Source organism: Mercenaria mercenaria, chromosome 12 (assembly GCF_021730395.1).
Source record: "Mercenaria mercenaria strain notata chromosome 12, MADL_Memer_1, whole genome shotgun sequence".
NCBI classification, from domain to species: domain Eukaryota; kingdom Metazoa; phylum Mollusca; class Bivalvia; order Venerida; family Veneridae; genus Mercenaria; species Mercenaria mercenaria.
Genome location: NC_069372.1, coordinates 2,739,882 through 2,753,755, shown reverse-complemented (window position 1 = coordinate 2,753,755; position 13,874 = coordinate 2,739,882). Strand labels below are relative to the sequence as shown.

The following is a 13,874-nucleotide window of genomic DNA, read 5'->3' as shown; positions in this document are numbered from 1 at the left end:
TGGTGACCTAGTTTTTGACCCCAGATGACCCAATATCGAACTAGTCCAAGATTTTATTGAGGGTAGCATTCTGACCAAGTTCCATTAAGACTGGGCCAAAATTGTGATCTCTAGAGTGTTAACAGTCAAATTGTTGACGACGGACGGACAGATGGATGGACGGACGACAGACGATGGACACAGGGCGATCACAAAAGCCTAATAAAATGTGAAAGCCTTTTTTTTCACTTGCACAGAAGTTTGTGGTTTTGACTCAAACAGCTCTTTTGCCAGGTTCTTAAATTAATGATTATTTAGCTGTTATAATCTAAACAACATATTTGAGGTGTATATATATGATGGGAGAGTTAGAATTACTTACCTAAGATAGAAAATATCAGCATTATAAACAGCAACAGTACTAACATATCAAATATAGGAGGCAGCGACTGCAGCGTCTGACGTGCAATTCTGAAGAATGGAGAAAAAACCCTGAAAGTATCTGCAAGACAACTACAGAAGACAGAAAATAAAGCTACGCCCTATAATTACTTAAGTTTTCAGTATTCTTTTTTATAAATTTCAAATAAGACTTTGTATTACTGAAATTTCAAATATTTTATTTGTGCTCATGCATTGTTTTTAAGAGCTTTCAAAAATAGCAAGTAAGTAAGTAAGTAAGTAAGTAAGTAAAGACTTTATTTAACGAGGCTACATATTTGGTTTCCCAATCTTCCATGTGGGCCTCAAAATTAACAAATAAATTAAACAAGGCAGTCTGAAAGACAGCTAAATCCCCCGCCACTGTTATGGATAGTGAAAGGGTAAACCCTTGACCTTTAGCTGTGACCTTGACCTTGAACTGACATGGCTGACTCATGAATTCTGCACGTCTTGATGAGGTTATCATTTGACCCTAGTTTCATGAAAATCCTTCAAGGGGTTTAGGAGATACCGAGCTCTAGCCTTTGACCTCGAGTTGTGACCTTGACCTTGAGTTGACATGGCTGGCTCATGAGTTCTTGATGAGGTGATCATTTGACCCAAGTTTGATGAAAATCCTTCAAGGGGTTTAGGAGATACAGAGTGAACACAAAATGGAAGGCTCAAACCTTTGACCCTATGTTGTGACCTTGACCTCGAGCTGGCATGGCTGACTCATAAGTTCTGCACATCATTTTGATGAGGTGATCATTTGACCCAAGTTTGATGAAAATCCTTCAAGGGGTTTAGGAGATATAGAGCGGACACAAAATAGAAGGCTCAAACCTTTCACCCTAAGTTGTGACCTTGACCTTGAGCCAGCATGGCTGACTCATGGGTTCTGCACATTGTCTTAATGAGGTGCTCATTTGAACAAAATTTTATAAAATTCCTTCAAGGGGTTTAGGAGATATAGAGCGGACACAAAATGGAAGGCTCAAACCTGACCTTGAGTTGTGACCTTGACCTTGCGCCGATAAGGCTGACTCATGGGTTCTGCACATCGTCTTGATGAGGTGATCATTTGACCCAAGTTTCATGAAAATCCTTCAAGGGGTTTAGGAAATATGGAGCGGACACGAGAGAGAGACAGACGGAAGGACGGACGGAAGTACGGACGGAGACCATTCCTATAACCCCCCACCACTTGTGGCGGGGGATTAATTAAATACAGCATGACATAGCTTGAAACCTTTGAACTCTGACCTGGTTCTAAGGTTATTTTTAAAGTCGAGTTATGAAATTAAATGCAGAATAAGACTCTTTCATTGGTCAATGCTAAATCTAAGCTCTGGGCCAACCAATCAGCTGCTCGAATTTTGAGATTGGTCGCCAAGCATAGTTTTATAACTCAGGACACTGGTGACCAAAGGGTTGAATCCTATCTATTTTGTATCTGGTAGTCAAAGACCTTTGAAACTCTCACAAGAATATAGAGCTAAATCTTGCTAATTCTCATGAAAACAACATACAGTCTTTTATTAGTGATTGCATTCAAAGTGCAATTTATTAAACTTTAGCCTGCTGGCTGCAAGTGATTCTGCCTTTGCAACCACCGCAGACCAAGATCTGCCTACACATCCGTGCAGGCTGATCAGGGTCTGCACTGTTCGCTATTCAGTCAGTAAATTTTCAGTGAACACTCCTTTGAATAATAAACGGTACTGCCCAAATTGAATGATGGACCAGTCCGTCACAGAAATTTAGCCAGCTAAAGGTTAAACAAGCAAATTCGATGAATTGGTATCCCCCGCCGAAAGGGTTTGTGGTGAGGAATGGCAAAAATATATATCCGGCAAAAAGTTAAGGATGTTACTAAGAAGCAAATAATTTCATTAGTCAAAATCAATTTAACAGAAAACAAATATTTAATTAAAGAGTACATAATAAATGTATGATACTTTGATCCTGACTAATTTAAAGAATTCATTTTGAATGGAATATGCTTACTGTAATAAGCTTAGCTTTTAAAATTAAATGCAGTTAATTGAAATGTGAGCTTGAAGTTTAACTGGAACGAAATATTGTCTTTGAGTGGTTTTGCACCAAGTGTTGCTGTTTAACATGTACATATGAACTTGAAAGAACAGATGTCCTTAAGAGAACACAATCAATAAGATATCTTGAACATGGCTGGGGGCAAGGTTGGTGCAGTGTGAGTGTGTGTGTTGGAGGGGGGGGGGGGGGGGGGTTGAACGGGGGAGAACACAAAACTTCACTTGTTGATAATAAATATTGATGAAAAATGAAAAAAAAAATTTGGGTGAAGTTGGGGGGGGGGGGGGGGGTGCAGAGGATAAATGGATTAATGATCGGTGGTGGGCATGACTGGGTGGAGGAGCAAGGCGGGAGAATGGTACAACTTGCATGCTGATAAATATTCATGGAAGGTTTGAAAAAAAAATCTAAAATAAGGAATGAAATTTTTTTGGGGGGGGGGGAGGTAAGGTAAGGGGGTGACCAAGTTTGGGTGCACAACTTCACATGTTTATAATAAATGTTTATGGAAAAGAATGAAAGAAATTCAATGAAATTCTACCAAATGGTAAGTTTGTTATGTACAAATATGTGAATTTTTATACAATTAAGGGGCAATAACTCTGAAGTTACAAAAGAAATCCAAACGAAAATGTGTGTGCACAACCACATTATGGTGCTCTTAATTCTGTTTAAGTTTCATAGTTCAAAGTCAAATATATCAAAAGTTATGATGCAGAAATTGCCATATTTATAGTACCCTATATAGTTAACACTAGAAACTTCTAAGGGCCATAACTCTGGTGTTACTTGGGCAATCTGACTGAAACTTGACGGGCCCCATAACCTCATGGTGGTGGACATGTATATGAAGTTTGTTTGAAAAAAATCTAATAAGGAATTATTTTTTTTTGGGGGGGGGGGGGTGACCAGGTGTGGGTACATACCTTCACATGTTTACAATAAATGTTCATGGAAAAAAACGAAAGAAATTTAATGAAATTCTACCTAATGGTAAGTTTATGTACAAATATGTGGATTTTTATACAATTAAAGGGCAATAACTCTGAAGTTACAAAAGAAATCCAAATGAAATTATGTGTACACAACCACATTATGGTGATCTAAATTCTGTTTAAGTTTCATAGTTCTAGGTCAAATATATCAAAAGTTATGATGCAGAAACTGCCATATTTATAGTACCCTATATAGTTAACACTAGAAAGTTCTAAGGGCCATAACTCTGGTGTTACTTGGGCAATCTGCCTGAAACTTGACAGGACGCATAACCTCATAGTGGTTAACATGTAAATGAAGTTTTATTTAAATATTCCCAACCACTTCCTAGATATGGCTAGGGACGGACGGACAACGCCAAAACTATATCCCTCCGACTTTCATCGGGGGATAACAAGGAAGTAGGCATGTAATAAATAGTCATTTCCTGAGAAAACAGCCAGTTATGATTCTTTCATTTATTGCAATTTGTAAATATATATTACCGTCTAACTCCTCTACAATAATGAGAATTGAGCAGAAATATTGGCCTCAATGCCCGAGTGACACGGAAATGGTTGGTCTGACGTATCAACACGACAACTGCCTCTATCAGCATTATACACAACATACATGTCTGCAAAGGGAAAAATGTAAATCTTAAGGTACTGACTATTGCAAATTTAACATTCTGATTCAAGTTTAATTGATACACCATATAATTCTCTTAGTAACACACCTAAGAGCAATTGACCTTACGCCAGTGTTGATTGGCAGGTTCCAACTGACCAATCAGATAACAGAACTGATAAGCCTTGTTGTTAGCCGCCATTTTGTCCGTCAAACTTAGTGCCGGACTCACCAGTCAAAGAATATAAATGCCAGCGAAAAATCGTCCAAAATGGTAAAAAGGTGACGTTACGACACTTTACATCAGACACAGGGAAGAGAGTGTAATACTAGAGCGCTTCCCTTTTCCAAATCCACTCTCAGACCTCGAATATTGTCAACGATGTATCAGGCTCTGTGGACGTCCTCAAGAATAGTTGATCTTAAAAATCTTGTAAGAGTGTTTTAAAGCAAAGCAATTCAACTTAGCACTCATTGTGTTATAACGTTTTAATCATTTCATTTTTAAAAATCAGTGTAAAATTCTATGAAAATTAACTTTCTTATTGAACAAAAGTGCCTAGTATTCTTTATTCAATAGTAAAAATATTCCATCAGTTACCAGAGTAACTGGTATGTACTGATAAAACACAAGTATTTGATGTTCTATATTATTTGAATGGTAACGTGTAAATATTATGCCTTAATGTACCGGAAACATGATTTATGCATTTTTAAGGTTTACATCAATCTCCCACTGGTGTATGTTAAGTCATACCTGGGTGATAATACAACAAATAATAAACATGATAAAAAAATATGATTAATATAAGATTATTTTAATGAGTCTAATCAAAGTTTTGACTTAGCACTCGGTGTGTGCTTTCGTTTTAAATTTCATTTTAATAGACAGCGTAAACTTCGTCTAAAATTCCAGAAAAATAGCATATTTCGTATAAAGAAGATATGTTCTTAAACAAAAAATTATACATTCATTCTGTTTACTTTATAAAGAAATTTGGTAGGCTCAAACATTGTTTAAGCTGCGATGCGCCGGTATATGTCTTGAAATATGAGTATGGACTATATCATCGCCTTGGACTATATCTTATTTATTTATCATTTACACGTTTTAATTCTAATAAGAGAACTTTCTTTACTTATACTTAAAACACATCATGTCTAAGTATTAGACATTAAATGCTATGTATCTGAATAATGTTGAACAATGATATGAGCATCTTAAATGAGTTCCGGTGTTTCAAATCCGACGTTTCTTAAATGACACAAGTGACAATTTTTACATGTAAATTACCTTATTTAATTTATCTAATTATTTTGAAATAGGATTCAGAATCCACAGTCTGATTTCAACCTTAATTAATAAAAATCAATGTTCTAGTCTGCTTGATATAGTCATACCCTACATGATTTCCGAGAGATCGAAATTTGACGTTTCTATAATGAAAAAGAAACGGACAATTAAAAAACCCCCACAAAATCAGCTATAATGGTTTCAGAGATTTCCGTCTTTTTTACGTGTTTTCTGCTCGCCCCCCTGCCTTGTTTAGTTTTTCTTATACTCGGGTGCAGTTCCCGGCTTTTAACAACAACGTATCGTTGTTTTTTGTAGAATTTATGTTTCGCTACAGAACATCCACTTATTAACGATTGTGTTTTGTCTTTTAACTTTAAAAATACGTGTGAATTGAGGTAGCGTACGCCGAAATCAACTAGAATGTCCGGAAAAATATTTCTGCCGTCGCCATTTGATTCCTTTGTTTGTCGGGCCTAGCATGAATTGTTCCCCCTGAAAACTGGTAGGCGTGGCTACAGGCTATCTGGCGTAAGGTCAATTCAGCAGTTATTATTGCATTTTTCTAATGGGGGAATTTGTTATTAAGTGAATATGGAATAAAAACTAGAGGTGCTTTTGAGAAAAGCGCATGTCTCCCACGACTGCCTAATCATCAGAATAGTAAGTCTGTCTTTATATACTGTTTGCAGCCTATTGGTATCTGTTGGAGTTGGAGTAACCTGTCTACAACTCTGTATCAGTAATTTGTTCAAGGGCCATAATTCCGAAGTGCCTGGGCTGATTTGGCTAGTTATCGAACTTGGCTGAGGTCTTATTGGCAAACGCATTTTGTTCAAGTTTGGTGAAGATTGGATGAGAAATGTTCGACTTAGAGTGCGGACAAGCTTTGTGACAGACAGACACATAGACAGGAGTAAATCAGTATGTCTCCCACACCACTGTGTGGTGAGAGACATAATTAAACTTCTAATGAAAGAATTCCAACAATTAAAACACTGCAACAATGAGATATTGTATTTATGACCTAAAGCATGTATTCACCTCATGCTTAAATATGCGAGTGGATTATAATTAAGGGCTTTGATAACGAAATATAAGGTTAGTTATAGCACAGCCTTGTCCTTTTGAAACCTCTTGAATTACAGAAAACAAAAGCCAGTAAATGAAATCAAGATGAACCTATATAAAAACATCTAACCAACAATCAGCTTCGACTAAAGGAGCTAACAGGAATAGGTGGAAAATTTGATACTAATGTTAACGAAACTTCTCCATATTGTTTATTTACCTTCCTTTCATCTCATCCAACAAAACGTTTATCACAGGCATGTAGAACACTTCCAAATACAAAATATTTTCGAATCAATTTAAAAGGAACTTTTTTATGCTTTTATTTAATTTATTTAATTAAGTAAGGGCATACAATATAAAGATGACCTCTTTCTATACAAAATGAACAAATCTCTAACAGTTGCAATACAAACCAGAGCTATTCTGGGTTTGGTTTTTTGCTTGTGCACCACCACTGTGCAAGACTATTACTTTTCTTAATGATTACTAGTAAACATATTTTGCTTACCTTCATAACAGTTCTAGGATGGTGGAAATACACTTTCAAGCCCAACCATTTCATCCTTATACCAAGTTCTAGACTGAGAACCAGTAACAGCAAAATCTCTAGGGAACCATGCACCTGCAATAAAGAAGAAGTTATGAACAAAGAACACATTACTCAAACAAGAGGACCTTGAAGACCAAGTTTCACTAAACTGACATACATCTTACACAAGAAGACCCAGTTTCCAATCTGACCCAGATTTCATTGAGATAGACATTCTAACCGTGTTTTACGTAAATCAGGTAGAAAATGTGGCCAATGGAATGTTTTTCTACGATCTGACCTAATGGCTGAGCTTTTTTTTATCCAAAGACTGCCCTGTTTCTTATGCCAGCTATATTTCATAAAGACAAACATCTCTCCAGGTCTCATGAAATAAGGTACAAAATGTGGCCTTTAGAGTCTGGAAAATGTCTTTCTAATACCTTGTAGATTTTTCTTTTTGAAAATCAGATAAGCTACAAAAGCCATGCTTCTGTGGTACAAAAAGACCTATAAAACTGAGACATATTAAAATCCTCACCATTTCCTGAACCATGGATATGACCCATCTATGAATCATGGATGTGATGAATGTAATGTACTGTGAAATCATTTAATTTCCTGGACATGAAATTTCATGATGTTGGTCTAAACGGCAATTTCGTGGGGATACGAATTCGTAGATTTCAAATTTTGAACATTAAATGAATTGGAATTATTACTTGTTTGTTGGGATTAAATTTCGTGGACTGACTCAACCTGAAAATTAGTCCCCCACAAATATTAATGTTTTCACAGTAAACTGTATCCTTTAAAATAATACAAACTCTTTGTCTTAGTATTTCCTACTATATGAAACTGTAAATTTTGTTTGTTTATGTACATGTTTAGTTGTTTGTTATGGTGTTATTGTTCTGATCGCACGATTGTAAAAACCCATGATCTAAATAAATCTTGAACCTTGCATATCAGATTACAAAATACAACAAACTAAGAACATAACATCTACATTTTTATTTACTTTCATGAGGCCCACATGGTAGATGGGGACACCCAATGTGTAGTCTTGTTAAATAAAGTTGTTACTTACTTACTTACTAAACAGATAATTTATAACAAAACCTCACCCCTACTGGTAGTCTCAGAAAGTCAACAGCCGGTCTCTCACACGCTGCCAGCAGAAGTACGAGCACTGCTGCTCCAAGGTCCAGAACATGGAACCATCTATTGTGAGCAATCTGGTATGCAGGCAAAGCCTCATGGCTTCTAGGGTGGGTGTAGAATTTAACATTGTTCTCACCTTCTTGGAGGTATATGGCTGCTTCCTAAAATAAGATACAAATTGAAAATGTATCAAAATTCTGAAACATTCAAAACAAAAATAGTATCTGGTCGACACAAGACTTCTCTTGAAAAAGACAATACATGACATGGAAATTTAACAAAGTGACCCATTATCCCTGGACATATTTTATCTAATAACTGGTACTGACCATTCATATGAGATTTCATTAGTAAAGATGTAGTCCAGACAAAGATAAAAAAAAAAAAACTTTAAGGGGCAATAACTCTGCAAAAAATAGTCTGAATGTGGCTAATAACATGCACAACTATGCTACATACTGATCACTCCTGTGAAGTTTCAATGAATTCTGGCCACGGGCTTTGAGTAGCTAAATGCAGACAGGCAGAGGTGAAGCCAAAAAAGAGCTCCAATGATCTATACATCCCTATAAAATCGAAAATATTGGAAAAGAGAGCAATTTTGCTGATTTAGCATTTTTTATTTTTTTGTCTGAAAATTTATCTTACTAAACTCAAGATTTTAATTGCTTTAGAGGGCTAAATTTATGCGAAAAAAATTTAAAACCTTGAGTAAAAAACAGTGTTTTAAACTTTGCAATATTTTAGTCAAGCAAAAAGGTCAGATATTACAGTAAATAAACTGTCTTCATTTAACCAAAACTGCCTTAATTTGATAAAAAAAATTGCTAAGGTTTAAGAGGAAGCCTGATAACTTTATGGTGATTTTATATGATGCACAGTTTTTAACTTTATCCAGAGACCCAGTATTAAAATTAATTGTCACATGAGGAACAGATGTAGTTAGATAATTGTATCATTACTGGATATCACTTAACGTTTATGCACATTTTACAATCTAAAACAGGAGACATAACTAGTCAGTGACATATATCATCAAAGTCTGTTGCCCTCAAACAAGAGTAATGGCTAAGGGAACTTGCCTAAAGAAAATAGCTAAGGGATAGGGCCCTTGCCTAAAGGACATAGCCTAGGTAACAGGGTTAGGGCCCTTGCCTAAAGGACATAGCCAAGGTAACAGGGTTTGGGCCCTTGCCTAAAGGACATAGCCTAGGTAACAGGGTTAGGGCCCTTACCTAAAGGACATAGCCTAGGTAACAGGGTTAGGGCCCTTGCCTAAAGTTACGAAATAGCTCATGTTAAAGGGTTAGGGCCCTTGCCTAAAGAAAATAACCAAAGGTAAAGGGTTAGGGAAAAACTTACCGGTAGGTTAAAGGGTTAGGGCCCTTGACTGAAGGACATAGCCTAGGTTAAAGGGTTAGGGCCCTTGACAGAAGGTAATAGCCTAGGTTAAAGGGTTAGGGCCCTTGACTGAAGGTAATAGCCTAGGTTAAAGGGTTAGGGCCCTTGACAGAAGGTAATAGCCTAGGTTAAAGGGTTAGGGCCCTTGACTGAAGGTCCTTGACTGAAGGTAATAGCCTAGGTTAAAGGGTAAGGGCCCTTGGTTAAAGGGTTAGGGCCCTTGACAGAAGGTAATAGCCTAGGTTAAAGGGTTAGAGCCCTTGACTGAAGGTAATAGCCTAGGTTAAAGGGTTAGGGCCCATACCTAAAGGACATAGCTTAGGTTACAGGATTAGGCCCATACCTGAATGAAGTAGCTTAGGTTAAAGGGTAAGGGCCCTTGTCTGAATGTGACAGCCTAGGTTACAGGGTTAGGGCCCATACCTGAAGGTAGCTTAGGTTAAATGTTTTGGGCCCATACCTGAAGGAAATAGCTTAGGTTAAAGTGTTAGGGCCTTTGTCTGAAGGTAACAGCTTGGGTTACAGGGTTAGGGCCCACCTTTGAAGGAAATAGCTTAGGTTAAAGGGTTAGGGTCAATACCTGAAGGAAATAGCTCAGGTTAAAAGGTTAGAGCCCATACCTGACGGAAATAGCTTAGGTTAAAGGATTAGGGCCCATACCTGAACGAAATAGCTTAGGTTAAAGGGTTAGTGTCCATACCTGAAGGAAATAGCTTAGGTAACAGGGTTAGGGCCCATACCTGTAGGAAATAGCTTAGGTTAAAGGGTTAGGGCACATACTTGAAAGAAATAGCTTAGGTTACAGGGTTAGGGCCAATATCTGCAGGAAATAGCTTAGGTTAAAGGGTTAGGGCACATACTTGAAAGAAATAGCTTAGGTTACAGGGTTAGGGTCCATACCTGAAGGAAATTGCTCAGGTTAATGGGTAAGGGCCCTTGCCTGAAGGAAATAGCTTAGGTAACAGGGTTAAGGCCCTTGCCTAAAGAAAATAGCTAAGGGTAAATGGTTAGGGCTATTGCCTGAAGGAAATTGCTAAGACTGCATGGTTAGGGCACTTGCCTCAAGGAAACAGGTAAGAGTAAAAAGAAACAGCTAATGGTAAAGGGTCAGGGCCCTTGCCTCAAGGAAATAGCTAAGACTGCATGGCCAGGGCCCTTTGCTGACGGAAATAGCTTAGGTTACAGGGTTAGGACACTTGCTTGATGGAGATAGCTAAGGGTAAAGGGTTAGGGCCCTTGCCTGAAGGAAATAGCTAAGGGTAAAGGGTTAGGGCCCTTGCCTGACAGAGATAGCTATGGGTACAGGGTTAGGACCCTTGCCTGATGGAGATAGCTATGGGTACAGGGTTAGGGCTCTTGCCTGAAGGAAATAGCTAAGGGTACAGGGTTAGGGCCCTTGCCTGAAGGAAATAGCTAAGGGTACAGGGTTAGGGCCCTTGCCTGAAGGAAATAGCTAAGGGTAAAGTGTTAGGGTCCTTGCCTAAAGGAAATAGCTAAGGGTAAAGTGTTAGGGTCCTTGCCTAAAGGAAATAGCTATGGGTACAGGGTTAGTGCCCTTGCCTGAAGAAAATAGCTAAGGGTACAGGGTTAGGGCCCTTGCCTGAAGGAGATAGCTAAGGGTAAAGGGTTAGGGCCCTTGCCTGACAGAGATAGCTATGGGTACAGGGTTAGGACCCTTGCCCGACGGAGATAGCTATTGGTACAGGGTTAGGGCCCTTGCCTGAAGGAAATAGCTAAGGGTACAGGGTTAGGGCCCTTGCCTGACCGAGATAGCTATAGGTACAGGGTTAGGGCCATTGCCTGAAGGAAATAGCTATGGGTAAAGGGTTAGGACCCTTGCCTGACGGAGATAGCTATGGGTACAGGGTTAGGGCCCTTGCCTGAAGGAAATAGCTATGGGTACAGGGTTAGGGCCCTTGCCTGAAGGAAATAGCTAAGGGTAAAGTGTTAGGGTCCTTGCCTAAAGGAAATAGCTATGGGTACAGGGTTAGTGCCCTTGCCTGAAGAAAATAGCTAAGGGTACAGGGTAAGGGCCCTTGCCTGAAGGAGATAGCTAAGGGTAAAGGGTTAGGGCCCTTGCCTGACAGAGATAGCTATGGGTACAGGGTTAGGACCCTTGCCCGACAGAGATAGCTATTGGTACAGGGTTAGGGCCCTTGCCTGAAGGAAATAGCTAAGGGTACAGGGTTAGGGCCCTTGCCTGACCGAGATAGCTATAGGTACAGGGTTAGGGCCCTTGCCTGAAAGAAATAGCTAAGGGTAAAGGGTTAGGACCCTTGCCTGACGGAGATAGCTATGGGTACAGGGGTAGGGACCTTGCCTGAAGGAAATAGCTAAGGGTACAGTGTTAGGGTCCTTGCCTGAAGGAAATAGCTAAGGGTAAAGTGTTGGGGTCCTTGCCTAAAGGAAATAGCTAAGGGTAAAGTGTTAGGGTCCTTGCCTAAAGGAAATAGCTATGGGTACAGACTTACTGCCTTTGCCTGTGAACTTGACAGTTCAGACAAGATTCTTGCATGTGACATACCATCTCATCATGCTTAGGTCCTAACCCTCTACCCTTAGCTATTTCCTTCAGGCAAGGGCCCTAACCCTGTACCCATAGCTATCTCTGTCAGGCAAGGGCCCTTGCCTGAAGGAAATAGCTATGGGTACAGGGTTAGGGCCCTGGCCTGAAGGAAATAGCTAAGGGTACAGGGTTAGGGCCCTTGCCTAAAGGAAATAGCTATGGGTACAGGGTTAGTGCCCTTGCCTGAAGAAAATAGCTAAGGGTACAGGGTAAGGGCCCTTGCCTGAAGGAGATAGCTAAGGGTAAAGGGTTAGGGCCCTTGCCTGACAGAGATAGCTATGGGTACAGGGTTAGGACCCTTGCCCGACAGAGATAGCTATTGGTACAGGGTTAGGGCCCTTGCCTGAAGGAAATAGCTAAGGGTACAGGGTAAGGGCCCTTGCCTGACCGAGATAGCTATAGGTACAGGGTTAGGGCCCTTGCCTGAAAGAAATAGCTAAGGGTAAAGGGTTAGGACCCTTGCCTGACGGAGATAGCTATGGGTACAGGGGTAGGGACCTTGCCTGAAGGAAATAGCTAAGGGTACAGGGTTAGGGCCCTTGCCTGAAGGAAATAGCTAAGGGTAAAGTGTTAGGGCCCTTGCCTAAAGGAAATAACTAAGGGTAAAGTGTTAGGGTCCTTGCCTGAAGGAAATAGCTAAGGGTAAAGTGTTAGGGTCCTTGCCTAAAGGAAATAGCTAAGGGTAAAGTGTTAGGGTCCTTGCCTAAAGGAAATAGCTATGGGTACAGACTTACTGCCTTTGCCTGTGAACTTGACAGTTCAGACAAGATTCTTGCATGTGACATACCATCTCATCATGCTTAGGTCCTAACCCTCTACCCTTAGCTATTTCCTTCAGGCAAGGGCCCTAACCCTGTACCCATAGCTATCTCTGTCAGGCAAGGGCCCTTGCCTGAAGAAATAGCTATGGGTACAGGGTTTGGGCCCTGGCCTGAAGGAAATAGCTAAGGGTACAGGGTTAGGGCCCTTGCCTAAAGGAAATAGCTATGGGTACAGGGTTAGTGCCCTTGCCTGAAGAAAATAGCTAAGGGTACAGGGTAAGGGCCCTTGCCTGAAGGAGATAGCTAAGGGTAAAGGGTTAGGGCCCTTGCCTGACAGAGATAGCTATGGGTACAGGGTTAGGACCCTTGCCCGACAGAGATAGCTATTGGTACAGGGTTAGGGCCCTTGCCTGAAGGAAATAGCTAAGGGTACAGGGTAAGGCCCTTGCCTGACCGAGATAGCTATAGGTACAGGGTTAGGGCCCTTGCCTGAAAGAAATAGCTAAGGGTAAAGGGTTAGGACCCTTGCCTGACGGAGATAGCTATGGGTACAGGGGTAGGGACCTTGCCTGAAGGAAATAGCTAAGGGTACAGGGTTAGGGCCCTTGCCTGAAGGAAATAGCTAAGGGTAAAGGGTTAGGGCCCTTGCCTAAAGGAAATAACTAAGGGTAAAGTGTTAGGGCCCTTGCCTGAAGGAAATAGCTAAGGGTAAAGTGTTAGGGTCCTTGCCTAAAGGAAATAGCTAAGGGTAAAGTGTTAGGGTCCTTGCCTAAAGGAAATAGCTATGGGTACAGGCTTACTGCCTTTGCCTGTGAACTTGACAGTACAGACAAGATTCTTGCATGTGACATACCATCTCATCATGCTTAACATTTGTGTAAAATTTCATTGGATCCAATACTAAACTGTTTGTCTTTTTCAATTAGAAGTCATCTGAAACATCCCTAGCGTTTCAATGGAAAATCCAAGGTGCCCCTCAGGGCATTATATTTTAGGCAACTGCTGGAACCTATACAGAGC

General features: G+C 40.0%; 1 protein-coding gene across 1 annotated transcript in view; it reads right to left on the bottom strand.

Moving 5' to 3' along the window:
* Positions 1 to 13,874, bottom strand: part of LOC123534583 (two pore channel protein 1-like) — a 77,861-nt gene that overhangs the window by 44,470 nt on the left and 19,517 nt on the right. The window contains exons 3-6 of the mRNA XM_053518980.1: positions 8,090 to 8,287; positions 6,942 to 7,055; positions 3,942 to 4,072; positions 362 to 450 (exon numbers count right to left, since the gene is read on the bottom strand). Of these exons, the coding sequence (XP_053374955.1) occupies positions 362 to 450; positions 3,942 to 4,072; positions 6,942 to 7,055; positions 8,090 to 8,287 (532 nt within the window). The remainder of the gene's footprint in view (positions 1 to 361; positions 451 to 3,941; positions 4,073 to 6,941; positions 7,056 to 8,089; positions 8,288 to 13,874) is intronic.